The sequence below is a fragment of the Penicillium cataractarum genome (genome assembly GCF_028827025.1).
Source record: "Penicillium cataractarum strain IBT 29864 chromosome Unknown utg000007l, whole genome shotgun sequence".
Classification (NCBI taxonomy): Eukaryota; Fungi; Ascomycota; class Eurotiomycetes; order Eurotiales; family Aspergillaceae; genus Penicillium; species Penicillium cataractarum.
Window position 1 is genome coordinate 2681873 of NW_026622743.1, and position 15852 is coordinate 2697724.

General features: G+C 47.1%; 7 protein-coding genes across 7 annotated transcripts; 3 read left to right on the top strand and 4 right to left on the bottom strand.

Moving 5' to 3' along the window:
- Nucleotides 1–1024: 1024 nt before the first annotated feature.
- N7496_008538 (zinc-binding alcohol dehydrogenase family protein) lies at nucleotides 1025–2149 on the top strand (the record flags this gene model as incomplete). The annotated part of the gene is made up of 1 exon (XM_056701457.1): nucleotides 1025–2149. One exon carries the CDS (start codon nucleotides 1025–1027, stop codon nucleotides 2147–2149), a length of 1125 nt encoding a protein of 374 aa, XP_056553520.1.
- A 2734-nt stretch (nucleotides 2150–4883) lies between these two features.
- Nucleotides 4884–5108, bottom strand: N7496_008539 (uncharacterized protein; the record flags this gene model as incomplete). The annotated part of the gene is made up of 1 exon (XM_056701458.1): nucleotides 4884–5108. The coding sequence occupies one exon, from the start codon at nucleotides 5106–5108 to the stop codon at nucleotides 4884–4886; it is 225 nt and encodes a 74-aa protein (XP_056553521.1).
- Nucleotides 5109–6714: 1606 nt separating this feature from the next.
- Nucleotides 6715–9007, top strand: N7496_008540 (asparagine synthetase B family protein; the record flags this gene model as incomplete). The annotated part of the gene is made up of 6 exons (XM_056701459.1): nucleotides 6715–6877; nucleotides 6952–7409; nucleotides 7456–7539; nucleotides 7596–7860; nucleotides 7917–8108; nucleotides 8160–9007. 6 exons carry the CDS (start codon nucleotides 6715–6717, stop codon nucleotides 9005–9007), a joined length of 2010 nt encoding a protein of 669 aa, XP_056553522.1.
- Nucleotides 9008–9252: 245 nt separating this feature from the next.
- N7496_008541 (uncharacterized protein) lies at nucleotides 9253–11098 on the bottom strand (the record flags this gene model as incomplete). Its single annotated transcript, XM_056701460.1, has 2 exons — nucleotides 9253–10559; nucleotides 10615–11098. The coding sequence occupies 2 exons, from the start codon at nucleotides 11096–11098 to the stop codon at nucleotides 9253–9255; spliced, it is 1791 nt and encodes a 596-aa protein (XP_056553523.1).
- A 969-nt stretch (nucleotides 11099–12067) lies between these two features.
- N7496_008542 (uncharacterized protein) lies at nucleotides 12068–12697 on the bottom strand (the record flags this gene model as incomplete). The annotated part of the gene is made up of 2 exons (XM_056701461.1): nucleotides 12068–12583; nucleotides 12695–12697. 2 exons carry the CDS (start codon nucleotides 12695–12697, stop codon nucleotides 12068–12070), a joined length of 519 nt encoding a protein of 172 aa, XP_056553524.1.
- Nucleotides 12698–13286: 589 nt separating this feature from the next.
- N7496_008543 (uncharacterized protein) lies at nucleotides 13287–13833 on the bottom strand (the record flags this gene model as incomplete). The annotated part of the gene is made up of 2 exons (XM_056701462.1): nucleotides 13287–13474; nucleotides 13812–13833. The coding sequence occupies 2 exons, from the start codon at nucleotides 13831–13833 to the stop codon at nucleotides 13287–13289; spliced, it is 210 nt and encodes a 69-aa protein (XP_056553525.1).
- Nucleotides 13834–14152: 319 nt separating this feature from the next.
- N7496_008544 (Zn(II)2Cys6 transcription factor) lies at nucleotides 14153–15801 on the top strand (the record flags this gene model as incomplete). The annotated part of the gene is made up of 3 exons (XM_056701463.1): nucleotides 14153–14486; nucleotides 14552–15035; nucleotides 15105–15801. The coding sequence occupies 3 exons, from the start codon at nucleotides 14153–14155 to the stop codon at nucleotides 15799–15801; spliced, it is 1515 nt and encodes a 504-aa protein (XP_056553526.1).
- Nucleotides 15802–15852: the final 51 nt, after the last annotated feature.

The window sequence follows — 15852 nt, forward strand, 5'->3', positions numbered from 1 at the left end:
AAAGCCGTGTCTCTGAATTGCTGCTTGTCGTCGAGACTTCAAAATACTTGAGTTTCGTACCACGGAAGAATGTTTGAAGCTTTGCTGAGCGTGCACGAGAGGAAGAATGATTCGATCCATTGACCCTATGGGTGTCGCTCCAGTGGCGTCTCATTCTTTTAGAGCTGGCACAGAGATATCCACATCCAGCCACAGTACAGCAATGCCCAGACAACACAGGTAGAGCAGCAACCGGTAGCATATTTGAGGTGGGTAGAGAAAGATCATCTGGTTCAACAATATCAAGGTCTTTAATAGTAGACAGTAAGCGTTGCCTTTCTTCACGGTAAATTTTGTGGCGGAGCAAATGGCTCCCCAGCGCATTTTTCTGAATGGCGTAGTGGCAATCCCGGCAGATGAGCACTCGGTATCTTGCATTATACTCGAGCAGATCGTGTGGACCCAGTCGCATAGTAGCTAGCAATTCGTTTATCACTCAAGTTGGGGATAAGCTCGACGTTGGAAGGTTGCGAACGATGACGTAACAGCGTGTATGTGGTGTGGGGGCCAAAAGGACATGTACTGCTGCTGCCCCGGTATTCAATGTCTATCCTCGGGCCTTCTCGCTTTTCGTATTGCTATCAATGGGAGAAAGACGAGATCTTGGACCTAGAGGCGTTATCGAGAACGGAATCACCTCGGATTTGACTGTGGAACGGGATATGTGGTTCCAAATGGGAACCGCACATGCGGTTCTCAAGTGGGGTCTCGGCCTTAAAAAATCCCGACGTACCCTCACGTTTGTATACTTTATTACGCAGAATAGTCATTTGGTATCAGTTGCTTTGAAATATAAATCTTAGTTCGAAATCAATGGCTTATGTGGACTGGTTGCTAATAGTCTCCCTTGGCTGTGATCAGATATGCGAAAGCACATATAAGTCGACAGGTCTGCTCAAATGGCATTACTTCTTTCTTAGCATCAATCAAACGCGTTCTCTTTATCACGACAGTCACACCTCTCTCCGCTTATCTTTCTATCGAAATGTCAGTTCCCAAGAACCAAGCTGCATGGCTCGTCAAAGCGGGTTCTCCTCTAGAGTTGGGAGATGCAACGATGCCTACAGCTGGCTCAGGCGAACTAGTCATTAAGAATGCTGCCATCGCCATAAACCCTCTCGATTTCCATATGCAAGACTCCGGTGTTTTTATACAGCAATGGCCTGCCATTTTTGGCTGCGATATTGCCGGCGAGGTGTATGAAGCAGCAAAAGACGTGACAAGGTTCAAGCCAGGAGACCGTGTTATTGGGTATGTTGCTCAAGAAATTGATCTTTTAGAATCGAAATATCCCAAGCTGATTTTACCTCTGTTCAACAGGCATGCCATCAGCTTGACTAGTGGTCGCCCTCAGGATGGAGCTTTTGCTCTGTATACTGTAATTCCTGCAGATAAAGCGGCCGTCCTCCCCAATGAAATCTCCTTCACGGACGGTGTTGTCGTGCCTTTCGCACTAGAGGCGGCTGTTTGCGCACTCTCCCTCAAGAAGTCCGGCGTGGCCATGCCCGGTGTTGCTACACCAGCTCTGGGACTTCCATACCCTTCGATACGTGATGTACCATCTGCAGGCAAGACCCTTGTCGTGTACGGTGGCTCATCTTCTGTCGGCTCCATGGCAATCCAGATTGCCACAGCTGCCGGTATCCACGTCATCGCTATTTCTGGCGCGCACAATTTTTACTTCTGCAAGCGATGCGGAGCAGCTCGAGTCTTCGACCACAAGGATACTTCACTTGCAGGGAAGGTTATCGAGGCGATTCGAGAGAGCGACAGTGAGTTCATTGGCATCTTCGACGCCATATCTACCCCCGAGACTTACGCCAACGATATCACAATCCTTGAGCAGCTGGACGGGGGACACCTCGCTTGCGTGCACCCACCTCCCCCCGCTACAGATCTCCCTGGAAACGTTAGATCTGGCATGATATTCGCTGTCAACGATGTTGTGACGCCTGTTTGGAAAGATTATGTTACGCCTGCATTACAATCCGGGAAGCTCCAGTGCCTTCCACCCCCATTCATCGTCGGCAAAGGGTTGAAGCATATTCAATCTGCATTGGAAAAGTCCAAGGCGGGAGTCAGCGCTATGAAGCTGGTAGTTGAGCTGTAGAGGTGGTTCAAAAGTGTTGGCTTCGTATACGTACGCGTGGGCCCTCTTCGGGATGCCAGAGGTATTGGAATTGGGGATGAATGCGTCTCTGAAGAATTGATTCCTGGGTTGCTAGAATGTTTAATGAAGAAGAATATCACATTTCTATCTTTTTTATATAGTAGACAGCTGCCAACAAAGAAGGTTGAAGTTGAATCTGTCGCTGTAACTAGTCAACTACGGCGGCCGAGCCTGCCTGAAAGCGAGCCATGTACGGCGGACGAGAGAAGTGCCTTTACCGCTTCTTCCACCGGCCTGTACGCTTTATATCCCAAAATCCTCTTACCTAGGTGCACATATATAACTACTATAAGCTCGTTACTAAAGCGCTATCTATAGCCCTATTTACTAGTATTATAGATACTAACGTAGGTAATTTAGGAGATTAGCTATAAGATTCTAGGTCTTGAGATTAGTCTTGAGATTAGTCTTGAGATTAGTCTTGAGATTAGTCTTGAGATTATAGATTATATTTAAGATTTGTTACGGCACGTGCCCAGACGCACTAGCCAAACAGGTTAAAAAGACCAAATATGCTAGAACGCTATGTTCTAGCATGCCTGGGACCGATATAAGTAGCGCACAACGTTAGGCCTAGGGGGACGAGGCCTAGGTCCTAACAAAATTCAGCTTAAGTAATCTCATGAATTAGTTGAACTTAATCTATTTTAATCGGGTTCCTGTGGTAAAATCACTTTTCTCTAAGGGATATAGGAAATTCAGATTATATCGGACAAAGAATGGCTGAAATGGAGATTCTGCCGGTTTGAAAATCGCTAAGAGTTTTGGGAAAGACCCCTCTATCGTCCGCCGTAGCCGTGCTCATAGGCCCACGAGAGATGCCCGTTTGATCTCTAACCAGATATAAATAGCTATTTGAATCTATTTGGCTAGTTGAATCATCCATAATGTCTCTTTGGAGTTTCTTAAGCGGTGTATACTTCTATGGACAACATCATGAGTGTGGCAAGCTAGGAACATATAATCTAGAAGGCTCGAACAAACGAAAACTATAGTATTAGTAAACTTCTATTACTAATCTTACATCCAAAAGATTGATGATCATATTTGAGCATATTGAGACGCAAAATATGTGATAAAATTTGCAACGTAGTTCGGCCACTCATGGGGACTCGGCTCATTCCAGGTCCCCGAGATTAACTTTACCTGCATGAACCACTGGACAAACGTAGCGAAAACCCGTGGATCGTCCCCCAAAGATAGGCCTAGACTCGGAGTTTTGTCAGGATTTTTGAGGTTAAAATTATGCAGATGGTTGAAGATGCCTGCGCTGGGGCTGCTGGCTATTACTACTTCATCTTGCGGGATGAGGGCGGCGCGAAGGATTCCACGGAGGATCATCTAGTAGCGACCGTTAAACGTCATTATACTCCGGAAAAAGTATATAAATTTACCAAGAACGCCGAACTAGAGACTGGTGGCTTTCCCGAGAGCCCTGGAAATTCACAAATTCCCCGCGTGCATGATCCACCACGGCTTATAACAGCTGACCTTCCCCAATGCTATTTTACGATCTATTCAGCGTTTATTATTCCTATAATCCGTACTAGTGAAAGCCGCAATTCAAATCCGTTGAGAATTTCTTCATTCCATCGAATTTGATCTTCTGATCAAACCCAAATTCTTGCTGGCCAGAATGCTCTCAATGCCAATATCAGGAGATAGCTCTCAGAAAAGCGGCTTGGAGGGCCATGGGAGATCATCGCCACAGTCAAAGAGTGTGTATCAGATCGCCCGACCTGCAAGGCATGCCCACCACCCATTTCACAAGATGCGACCGGAACTTCTGATGCAACTCCAACAAATATCACAAATGGGACGACCCATGCTGCTTCTTGACGTTTTTCCCTCCACGGGATTCATGCCTTTCCTCACTTGGGGGCTTGCCCTGTACTTTCGACGCTGGGGAAGTCTTAGCTCCGACGATGTGGCAATAGTGCAAAATACCTTATGTGAGATGGCAGGATCGACCGTGAATTCAAACATTGCGGTCTCAAAAGAGGAAGGCAGAGCTAGTCAGGAGATTATTGCAAAAATCTCTCAGCCTGTGTATAAAGATATGCAGCTACAGGAAAAGACGGACATCTATCTTGGCCTGGACTCTTCCTGCGAGGCATTCTGTCTTTCCGATGGCTCTTACGAGTTCATCCAGCATGGGGAAAACGGCATCCGAACTATGAGATGGGTTTTACGCCACAAGAAGTCTCGTCGCATGTCCAGTTGCTCACATCTCGACGATGTGAGGAGACTCTTTACCTTTAGTATCATCGATCCAGGTACTCGTCGGCATGCTGTTATCGCTACGATGATTCGAGATCGTATGGAAGTTTCTGCTTCTTACTGCCTAGTAGACTCAGAAAACCAACGTTCAGGTAAGCGACACTACTTGAAGCAACATCAAGTGCTAATGGTTATTGAATAGATGTGGATGAGAGATTACGAAAAATTATACTTGTTACGGGAATTTGGGTAGCTCTAAGGGAAAAATGGACTTGATAGCTAAATAATTCATGCTATGAACTAGGATTTATTAAAATTAGTATTACTAATAACAAATTCATTGTTATGTTAAACTCGAGTTACCATGAACAAACTCACTGCCGCGTCCTCGTATGGCTGTCAAACAAGAGCCGCAGACTAGAGGAAGGAAAAAGAAACAACAAATCTCCGCCGTTCAAAACTCATCCTTTTGGTCAGCCCAACTGAGACTCGGTAGCCACGAAGCGCGGTGTTTAGTGAACAACTCCACTTGCGGTTTTGCCTGCTCAAGCCCATCTGCGTCGTCCAGTGTCCCCGCTAGGACAACAACCTGTCCGGGGAATAGCTCGTGCGTTTTGTAGAGAGTAGATCCACAGTCACCACAGAAGTAGACTGTCAGTTTCTTGCCACTCTCATGCATCTCAGTGTGTTGCTTTGTGGAGCCAGTGGTGATTTTAAACTTGTCATCCGGGAGCAGAAGATTAAGTGTGTTGGTACTGCCGCTGATCTTGCGGCAGGACAAGCAGTAGCATGGTCCCTGGATGTATGTATGAGTCAATGTCGAGGCTGAACCTAGAAAATAAAACTTGCCTTCATCAGGGGCTCCCCTTGAAATTCATATTCGAGTTTATGACATAGACAGGATCCTTTATGCATTATGGCGTATTTTGTTCGATCGGTTTGTTATGTATAGTCTGTCGTCGTCAGAGACTAGGAGGGCTGGAATCGATGCACTCAATGGAGAAATTCAGAAAAGAGGTATATGATTATTATCATGTAAACCCCCAGAAGACACTGGCTTTATATGCTATATACTTATGTTCCCTTTCCATTATTTCAAAGTCGTGATGCAAGTGGCACTTACGAGTGAAGTCATTCTGCTTTCGACGAGGCCAGGCGTTCGGAATAAAGATCCGCATTTCCCATCTTACCGATGGACTTCAGGTCACAAGGATTATTCGAACGAACTGCGTTCCCGAGTTAATCTTTTTAGCCGACATAATAACCTGCTTAATGGAATAACCAGCCTATCACGTGATAAGTACATTGGCCGAAGGTGGTCGAGGCGCCGTAAGGTTCACGATGCAAGCATGAAGCTAAACCTATTCCGGATTGTTAGTGCCTTGCTGCCTTACATCCCTTCTGACGCCTGCATAATCAGGCTGCCAATCTCGGCTCATTCTTCCTGTCCTACACACGCCCAATAATGATGACCATTCCTTGCGTGCGGTGGCACTACAGACTGCCTCGTCATTCGAATTCGTGGCAAAAGCTTACTGAGCTTGGACATATCGAATTGTTAAGGGTTCATAGCCCGAGATATCGGGGTTACCTAAGCTGTAACTAGCCAGTCGAGATGACTCACTATGATCGACCTGGAACGCTGCGTTGTGGTCTCTCCATAGATTATACTATACTTTGCTGTCTTCTTTTGTGCTTAATTTCGCAGTGATATTATAGGTGTAATATGATCACTGAAGGCTTATGTTATAAGAGAACGAGTAACATGATGGGTTAGAGACTGACTGTATCGCTTTAGCTTCCAGACAGTTGTTTGCTTACAGTGGGTAGCTTCTACCACCTCTAGTGAGCCCAAAGGCCCTATATAATAATCAATCCCCACTTGTGTATTGGGTCCTCACAACACATGAGGAAATTTCCATGTAGATTATGCGGCCTGCACGGCTGAGTGGACGGGAGGCCTTATTCCCCGCACTCTATAATTACGCTGTGTATACATGTAGTGACCTAGTGGCGAACTCTGCACGGGAGATCGAATGTTTGCTATCACTGGACCACGGAACCTCGGCGTGAGCATATTGATGTAACAATACGCGTCGTCAATATTGGGGGCCATCTTGTTCCAGTCAATCCCCCTCGGTGGTCGCTTAGAATTAGCATATAGTCACCTAAACAAATAGGCTGTCATGCCCCAAGAAAGTCCAGTGTACTGCCCTCAATCATAATACTAAATACCAAAGCCTTCTCCTTCGGCCCTCTTGGTGAACTATCGACCATAAATCAAGATGTGTGGAATCAGCGCCGTTCTTTCGCTGAGAGGCTGCCCCGCACCATCGAGCGATGACCAGCTAAAAGTACTCGATGATCAACTCAGTGCGAGTTTAGATTTAATTCAGCATCGTGGACCCGATGCGAGAGGAACATGGAATAGTGGGGATGGCAATGTTTGTAAGTGCCTGTCTTCTCTCGCAAAGTAGCCAGAATAATGATCTATCTCAAGCCAACTAGCTGACACCTTCCAGACCTAGGACATGTTCGACTGTCCATCGTCGACCTTAGTCCACAGGCGAACCAACCGTTCCATGACAGGGTAGATGAGGTCTACGCAGTAGTAAACGGCGAGCTATACGATGACGAATACTATCGAGAGCTTCTTGGCAGCGAGTACGACTTCCATAGTCGCAGCGACTGCGAGATTGTACTGGCTCTCTATAGACATTACGGTCTCTCCTTTGTGTCCTATCTTCGAGGCGAGTTTGCTTTGATTTTATGGGATGCTCGCAGAAAGGTTTTCATTGGAGCGAGGGACCGATATGGAGTCAAGTCGCTCTACTATACCGTTGTGAACAATCGGTTACTTGTGGCAACTGAGATGAAATGCTTTCTCCCATTCGGGTGGAAGCCGGAGTGGGATGTCCAAGGTCTCAGAGAGTGTGGGTGGATTTTCGGGGCAGGAACGCTTTTCAAAGGGGTTCAATCGGTTCGTTATTTTTATCGCCTTTACGATTCTTTCTGACAATACTCAGCTTGTGCCCGGTCATTATATCATGAGCCGAGACTTTAAGCCCATTCAAGATGCGGTCTACTGGGATATTGAATACCCCGACAAGGTAAGTAAGAGTATTATGCTCTATTACACTTAACCCGCATCTCTAAGCCTATATAGCGAATGCCTGAACCCCGATCGGAAGATGAGATGATCGAAGGCGTGCGGGCTCGTCTGATGGAAGCCGTCAAGATTCGCCTTCGCGCCGATGTACCTTTGGGAATCTATCTCAGTGGTGGAATCGATTCCTCTGCAGTGGCTGGTATGGTGGCCCATCTTGTCAAGGAAGAGGGGACTCGACTTGGCAATGATGACAGCCATATTCTCTCGCGAATCAAATGTTTCACGGTGCAGTTCGACAAGGATAGCGGGGCTGATGAGTCAGGTATGGTCAATTGTATATCTCATGATATCTTGAATTGAAGAGCTAATTATGGCCAGACATTGCACAGCGTACAGCCGAGTGGCTCGGCATTGACTTTCATCCGGTACCAGTGACCGAGGATGTTATTGTTTCCAAATTCGAGGATACTGTTTGGCACAGTGAAACACCCATGCCAGATACAAATGGCATAGGAAGACTTGCCATGGCCGAGGTTGCCAAATCCCATGGCATCAAAGTGATTTTAACTGGTCAGTCTCTCCAAGATCTTTTGTGATCTCTCAATTCTAAAATTTGTACAGGAGAGGGATCCGACGAGAGTTTCGCCGGATACAAAGATTTAACTCAAGAGTTCTTGCTTGAAACTGATCACTCGTGGCCCTCTTCCTTATCCGGGGCCGAGCTCACAGAGCTTAAACAGAAGCTCAAAGCCTCTTATTCTATGCCAGGGCTGCCTGAGATTGGCAAAGGACTGCCTGAATCGACAAGTCGAATGCTGAATAACACCACAATGTTAAGCAGGCTTTTAATTATCGGTCGCCTTCCCTTCGCAAAATGGACAGACATCTACACAACCACACGCCCTGAAACTGCCCATGTTGAAAGCATTGATGGGCGAGTTCGAGATGCCATTATGAACCGCTGGCATCCACTTCATAGTGCAGAATACGTCTGGACCAAGGGGTTTTTCTGCAATTTGCTCCTGCGGTATCTTGGCGATAACATCGATATGGTCCATCACGTTGAGACGAGACCTCCATTTTTAGATCACCATTTATCAGAGTATGCTAACAGTCTACCTCCGAGCCTGAAGATCAAATATTCGCCGTCCGACGGGTCATTTACGGAAAAGTATGCCTTGCGAGAGGCGGTTTGTCCCTTCGTTACAGATGAGATCTACAAGCGGATGAAGAAGCCCTACCTTGGACCCACAACATTTCAAGTAAACGGGGCTCTGCATCGATTGTTTCGCCGTCTAACTTCCCGAGAGAATGTGGATGCGCTTGGGTTTGTGGATTGTGAAAAAGTACAGGACCTTGTGCGGAAGGCTTTTGAAGAAAACGATCCTTGGGCTTTCCGAGCCGCGTTTAGTGTCTGTCAATTTGTGGTACTCTCGCAAAAGTTTGGAGTTGCAAGAGCCACAGTTTGACTTGAATCAAAACCATCTTGGTTATTCAAATACTGGACATGCTTGCGCACTGATTTGACAAAAGAATAAGCCGATTTTGTTGAGAGCATAAGATTGCTATGCCCATCTACTTTCCATGATTCTGAAGGTAAAATGTGGTCTATTTCTATTGAAAATTCATAAACATGTATCAGATCAGACATATCAGGTAGCGTATCTCTCAGAGCGAGCTGACTATAATTCTCAGACAGACATTCGGAAGCGTACTAATTGGAGGAAAGTCCAAGCCCATCGGCCAAGCCAGCGACTATCTCGTAGAAAGCCCAAGCTCCTGGGTCAGGAAGCTCCTGGCTCGACGCTTCCCCGACATATGTTGCCCGGCCAAACTTTGCTTTGAGATACCTTGTTCCTTCCGCTTTCTCCGCTGCAACTTTGACTGCTGAGATAAGGTCATTCGTTCGAGAGAACTCTTCTTCGAAGGGGAGTAGAACATCCATGACTGTCCTGTCCCCTATCCTCGCCCCCGTATGAGACTTCAAAGATGTGACCGCAGACTCAAGTGCAGTAGCGTAGAACTCTGCCGAGTTTGGACTAATCTTGTCCTCTGACGCGTTTTTCCTCAGGGCCGTGGAAAATGCCGAGAGAAGTACACCAAAGATTGCTCCGAGAGTGCCGCCCATATCATCCACACCTTGCAACAAGGAACGGATGACCTCCAGAACATCGCCTGATTTTGTGCATCCTTTGTCCACTATCTGTAAAATAGATTCGGCTAGGCCCTGGACAGCCTCACCACAGTCTCCGTCTCCCATGACCATATCCCACTGTGTGAGCCTTGGCTCCGCCGCAATCGCCCTCTCGCACGAGGTCCGAATGGCAGTTTCGAGGAGCAAGGGGTCAAATTTGATGCTGGGAGATCCGACAATATGCGAATTTACTTTGGTATCGAGATGATCCAGAGCAATCCTCTTCTGAGAAGAAGAAGGGCGAGTAGTGTTAGGCCATGATACAGCGGTCGTGGCACTATCGAATTGGCGGATGAGGGTGGCCACAGGCTCGTTCGATTGCCGAGCCGCAGCTGTGAGGTTGCATAGAGAGATAGAGAAGCCCGGTGCATTAAGAGAGGTCTCGAATGCACCAAACAGAGTTCTGCAGGGTTTGATATTCCACCGTGAGCTCAGTTGGATTTGAATTTCATCGGCCAGGGCGTTCAGTTCAAGAACGGAGAGACCGCCGTAATTGTTGACCAGTAAGCCAATTTCATCATTTCGCTCAAACTTGACAAAGCCTCGCTCTGTATCAGATTCATCGCACAGGAGTTTGAGACACCTCTCGATAAGTTCTTCGACTGAAGGGGCTGGAGAGATATGAAGTTGGCCAGGCTCATTGTGAATGCCGGCGCCAATGACGACCACGTCGTCTGAGACAGATGACTGTTGAGCTCGGCCTGGTACATGGCAATGATCAAGTGCCGACGCAATTGTGACAGTTTGCGCGTTGATCGCTTGCCCCAGTGCAAGACACTGGTCAAATGAGTAGCCTTCTGCGGCTGCAGCTCCAATAATCTTCATGGCTGTGGTATATTAGCCACATGTAGAACGGGTGGAGAAATTTGATAAAAGACTTACTGAAAACATGTCCTGGCAGACCTCTCCTGCCCATATGGCTGTTCTTGCTTCTTCCGATCGAGACATCGTCGGTGGCATGCAAAATGGCGATGTTTTCGACCAGCCCTTCAGCCTTGGCTCTTTCAGCCGCCAAACCGAAGTGAAGCCGATCACCAGTATAGTTGGTGATCAGCAAGATCACACCCTTCTTTGACGGTGCCATACGAATCGCAGCCAAAATCTGCTTTGCACTGGGCGAGGCAAAGATATCACCACATGCAACAGCCGAAAGTAGGCCATCACCGACATAACCACTCCAGGCCGGTTCATGTCCCGAGCCGCCTCCACTGATGATACTCACTTTTGAATCATCGTGAAAGGCATTTGAAACAACTCTCTCTGCAAAGTCCAAAGCCAAGTGGTCATTTGCAGATACGAGGGCTCGTAATGCTCGTGGGACCAAAGAGTTGGCACTGGTGGAGGGGAAATAGTGCTTATCAGACATAGTTCAACGACACGCAGTTACTCGCCCGCTAGAAAGTGACCGTGTCTGAGAGGAAAGAAGTTGAGTTCAAATAGGTCAGCATTCAGTCGAGGTCGTTATTGTCTCTAATATAATGTATTCACACCCGACGTGGCCTCGGGTTGCGGCAGCGAGAGATTCATCATGGGATCTTCCGAATATGGTAATTCCGCAAGTTCTGGAAAGTGGAGATACAAATGCAATTAGGCTAAGTGATATTAGGATAGAAAAATGAATATTCACTGACAGTCCTATCGTCACGCGGCCTGTCCTCAAAGTGAATCTCCCTGGGTAATGAGGCGCAAACTAAGCATAAAGGAGCTAATCAACGTTCCAGAATGCTCGGCAAAAATGGAACACTTCGCGTTTGTCGGTATCCACCCCGCTTCGAATGACTGGAAAATCCTCGTCTCGAGGTAGTTTACCCCAACTTAACTCCCGGGAGGATGATTTTCGGGAGACCGAAGATGGCATTACCGTTCGAATAAGGAAGGATCTGAAGATTCTGGACCCTGAGGTTATGGAATCCACCATTGAAGGGCCCACCTGCTCACATGAGTTCACTCGATACGAGAAGTTCCCTTTTGACACTACCCGAAGTTCTTCGCGTCACGAGAAGAACTATCGCAGTCAAATCAACCAGAGTCCGATTTAATTGCTAGAAAAAGAAACAGAGGCCTTTGTGGTTCAATGAAATTGTCCTCGCACAAGGAATATGCCTGAAGTGTCTAGTACGACCACGATATCTACCTCCTCACTACCCTGAAGGGTCATGTTCACAGCAATTTGCCCTCCATCCGACACTTTATGCGCCGTGCAGTCTCCCTGGGAGGTATATACCTTCCAGTCACCAAAGGGAAGATTCTTAACCTCAAACGCAACCTTGAACCCCTTACCAGCCCATTCGCGGATAGTGACAATCAGCGCATTGCGATGCTGATCCCACACACCTCACAAGCAATCCATGCCCTGCGACAAGTCCAATCCATCTACAAATGGACGATCAACCAGAGTCTCCTTCGTCCACGGTGCGTGCATCATGATCTTCTGTCCGTTTTCGACATTCAATCGTGCATATCCAATGGCAGAATTGCCGGAGAACGGATCCATATGCGTCCAATGACCTTCCTCGTCTGTCGCGATATCATTACGCGGATAGTAGAGGCCCCCATTCTCCCAGGTCGGCTGAAGATGCTTATCGGCGTACGCAAGGAGTCCATCGAGCTCCGTGGTCTTGCCCAGCTCTGACAGCCATTTGATGACATAACCGAGGGTGGGCTGGTTGTAGGGAAACTTGATCGTTGATCGATTCTCCTTGTAGAACTCACGTGCGGCTTGCAAAATCTCAGCGGAGTCTGCGATGTGGTGGTTTCGCGTTGCGCCAGGGCTGCGCGATAGACACCAGCGACCATAGGATGCTGCTGTTCGACTTGCCCGTCGATATTGGTAATGAATCCCTTGGCATGGCTAGGGAAACCAGCCTGGACAAACTCGGAGTTCCAGGTGTTCATAAACGCTGCCGCCCTATTACAACGTCAATCAAAAGATTCTACTGGGTCATGGGCTCTTTGCCCTCACCATGCGGTGAAGCCCACGCTCCTAGCATTCGCACGGTGACCTTGTTTGACGCTGATCCAGTCTTTGTACAAGTCATTCCGCAAAATCATTGCCTTCTGCTCAAGTGCAGTTTTCTATTTTTCCAGAACCTCCTTCGCCACATTCGTTTTATCAAGCGCATCATTAAGGTGCATCGCAATAATCTAACTCGAGTCAAGAAACGTCAGCAGCCATTCGAGACGGAGTGGCAGGTCCAACCCAACTTACCGGAAACTGATTACAAGCCACAAAAACCAGATTTGGCTCACGGCAAACTCCAACCCACCCATTGCACTCCATCTTATCAATAATGGCCTGCTGCAAACCGCGATTATCATACTCGAAACGTCTGCGGACCTATAACCTAGAACAGCGGGTTCCAGTGGAAGTTCAAACTCCTAGGTTTTTCAAACTCATCATCATCGAATAACATCGCGTACAAACTAGTCATCAACAACAAATGACCACTATACATGATATTCTCCCGGACCACCGGGTTCGCCCAGGGCTTACGAAGCTCTTCCAACTCCGGATCCAGCATGACTCCAGACTGGGAGGTGAGATACCAGTACCCCTACACCTCATGACGCAGCATCTTGTGGATCAAGCGACGGATCAATGACTTAAAAAGCCCACGCATGGCTGGCATGCGGTGGTAGTATGTCAGGCTCGATGCATATGCCATGGTGGCGACCTGGTGCCGGTATGCATCGAGGAACTCCTGTGCGGGCTCTTGGGAGCCCATGTGCGGCCAGTTCCCATCTGTGGTGGAACTGAGGTTGTAGAAATGTTATGCTATGCGGGGTCCCAAAAGGAGCTTGAGATGATTTATTTTATAGGTGTTCCAGATAAGAAGGAATCAAAGAATGAAATTGTCATAATTCAGTTTAATCTAGAAGTTACGTTAAGACATACTCTGAGGTAACCTTACCGCCCTCCTGGATATATAATCCTGAAAATATATATTCTTGGCAAGTTCTAACCTCAAAATTTTAGTTTCAAGGTGATAAATTTCAACAAAAGTACTCGAGGGGATCAATCTCTTTCCAGTATTTCTCGTTACAATTCTGAATTTCTAGGGAATGATATCTTCTCGTACCGGCCGCCAGAGGCGAATCCATGTCTGTGAACCCAAGTTCAAGTCAGACAATCTCGATAAATGGAGTTTAGTGATAGATCTGAGACTTCAGCCTTGAAAACGAATAACACTTCAATTAAGAATTCGCAAATTTGACACCTATAAACAGTTCACATTAATTGCAGGGATCAAGGGCGGGCTATCATAAATCCGGACCGAGTTATCTAGCCATCCACACTTTAGTTGCGATCACGGTCAGCAATGAACTCACAAGCCTGAGCCAGTGTATCTTTGGCAGCCTGTTTCTACTTTGCGATTGCTTCACTAATATTTCCCAAAGCACCCACAAGTATTTTTTCTAGATGATCAAGCCATGCTGGACATGCCGTCGCCGAACGATTCAATGCGATCAGTCCGGCTTCCCCTGTTCAAAATGTGAGAAAGCGGGGCTGGAATGTCATGACAAAAGACCGCTGAGATGGGTCGAAGGCGTGGCTATTCGAGGGAAATTGCGGGGTCACGTCTTCAAGGCACCGTCGGAGGCCCCTCAAGGTCCCCAAGTGGCGCGATCGGACGAGAAGCAAGTCTCACTCATTTCAGAAAAGCGGCTACGAATACTTCATACCCCACCTTATGCTATGCAGGATCCCCGCATTCATAATATGGATCGGCTATCAAAGTACTACATCGATTATTGTAAGCTTGTGCTCTATGGTCGGTAGGAAGAGACAAAGTTTTGGATATCCTAATATTAGCCACAGATAACCAACGAATATGCAAGCTATACATACTGTTTGATAGTGACAGTAATCCATTTCGGAACTTACTTTCATTTTCCCTGGAAGACTTGGCTCTACAAAAGTCTATTGTGGCTATTGCAGCTCGACATTTTGCCAACACAGGCCGTTCGTTCGATACGACCGATGCCGTTGTCCCCTCTCGGTTCGTGCATGCTAATATGGATGCGCTCTTGTTCAAGAAACAAACCATAGAGGCATTGTCCTCCTCTCTATCAGATGTGGGGTCTCGGAGAACGGAAGTAACCATGGCAACCATCCTTCTTCTCATATTTCTCGACATTCTCGAGTCTGGAATTGATGGCTGGGATTCTCACCTCCAAGGTGCAAGAGGCCTGCTTACCCTCAACCAGTCCTTGGTGAAATGTACTCCAAAATCCGATAAAAAGATTGATACTGGAGATACTGTTCGAGAAACGAGGAAATTCATAACGGAACAGCTCCTATTGTACGCGATCCAGTCTCTCAATTCTCACTAATGAACAATCCATTCGAATTCGCTATTGACACTTAGCAGAATTGAAACACTTGGAAGTGCGCTCTCGGGTCCCAGGATAGTGTCTGAAGCGTTTGTCGGCGATAATGGAATGAAACATCAAGAGTCGATAGTCAGGAGTTTTCTTGGATGCCCTGGCTTTCTTCTGAGAGCGGTACAATTCTTCTCCGATCAAAGATCCCTGATCACAGAATTCAGGAGGAGACAAGAAACTTCAAACATTTCAATCCTACAAGACACTCTGGCGATGCTTGATCTGACAGGACGTTTTGATTGCCTCGAGTGGGCGGCAGACCTCCAGCGATGTGCAGCGTCTTCCATAGAAGTCACAAAGCTGTGCATGCTATCGCAAGCGTACAAAACAGCGACTTTGCTGTACGGAACACGCGTACTTAATGCCCTGACTGCAGCAACATCGAATAACGAGGAGCTAGTTTCGCAATTGCTTGGCCTCATTGAAACCTTGCAAAATGATGCGATCCTTTTCAAGTGCCTCCTATGGCCAACATTTATCGCAGGGTTGGATTGTTGGGCGGAAAACCAACAGGCTTTTGTCATGAAGTTGTTGCGGGCGCTCTGGGATTCGACTAGTTGTTTGAACGTGATCGGTGCTTCGAATATTCTTCGGGACCACTGGAGGCGCGAGGAGATGCCTGAAACCTTGATGCATGAGATATCTGATGTTGATGGAATAGGTCGTGGTTGGCTTCTAATATGATAGATCTCATCAATGGAACCTACAGTGGTGCTGTCAATATACCCATTTCAT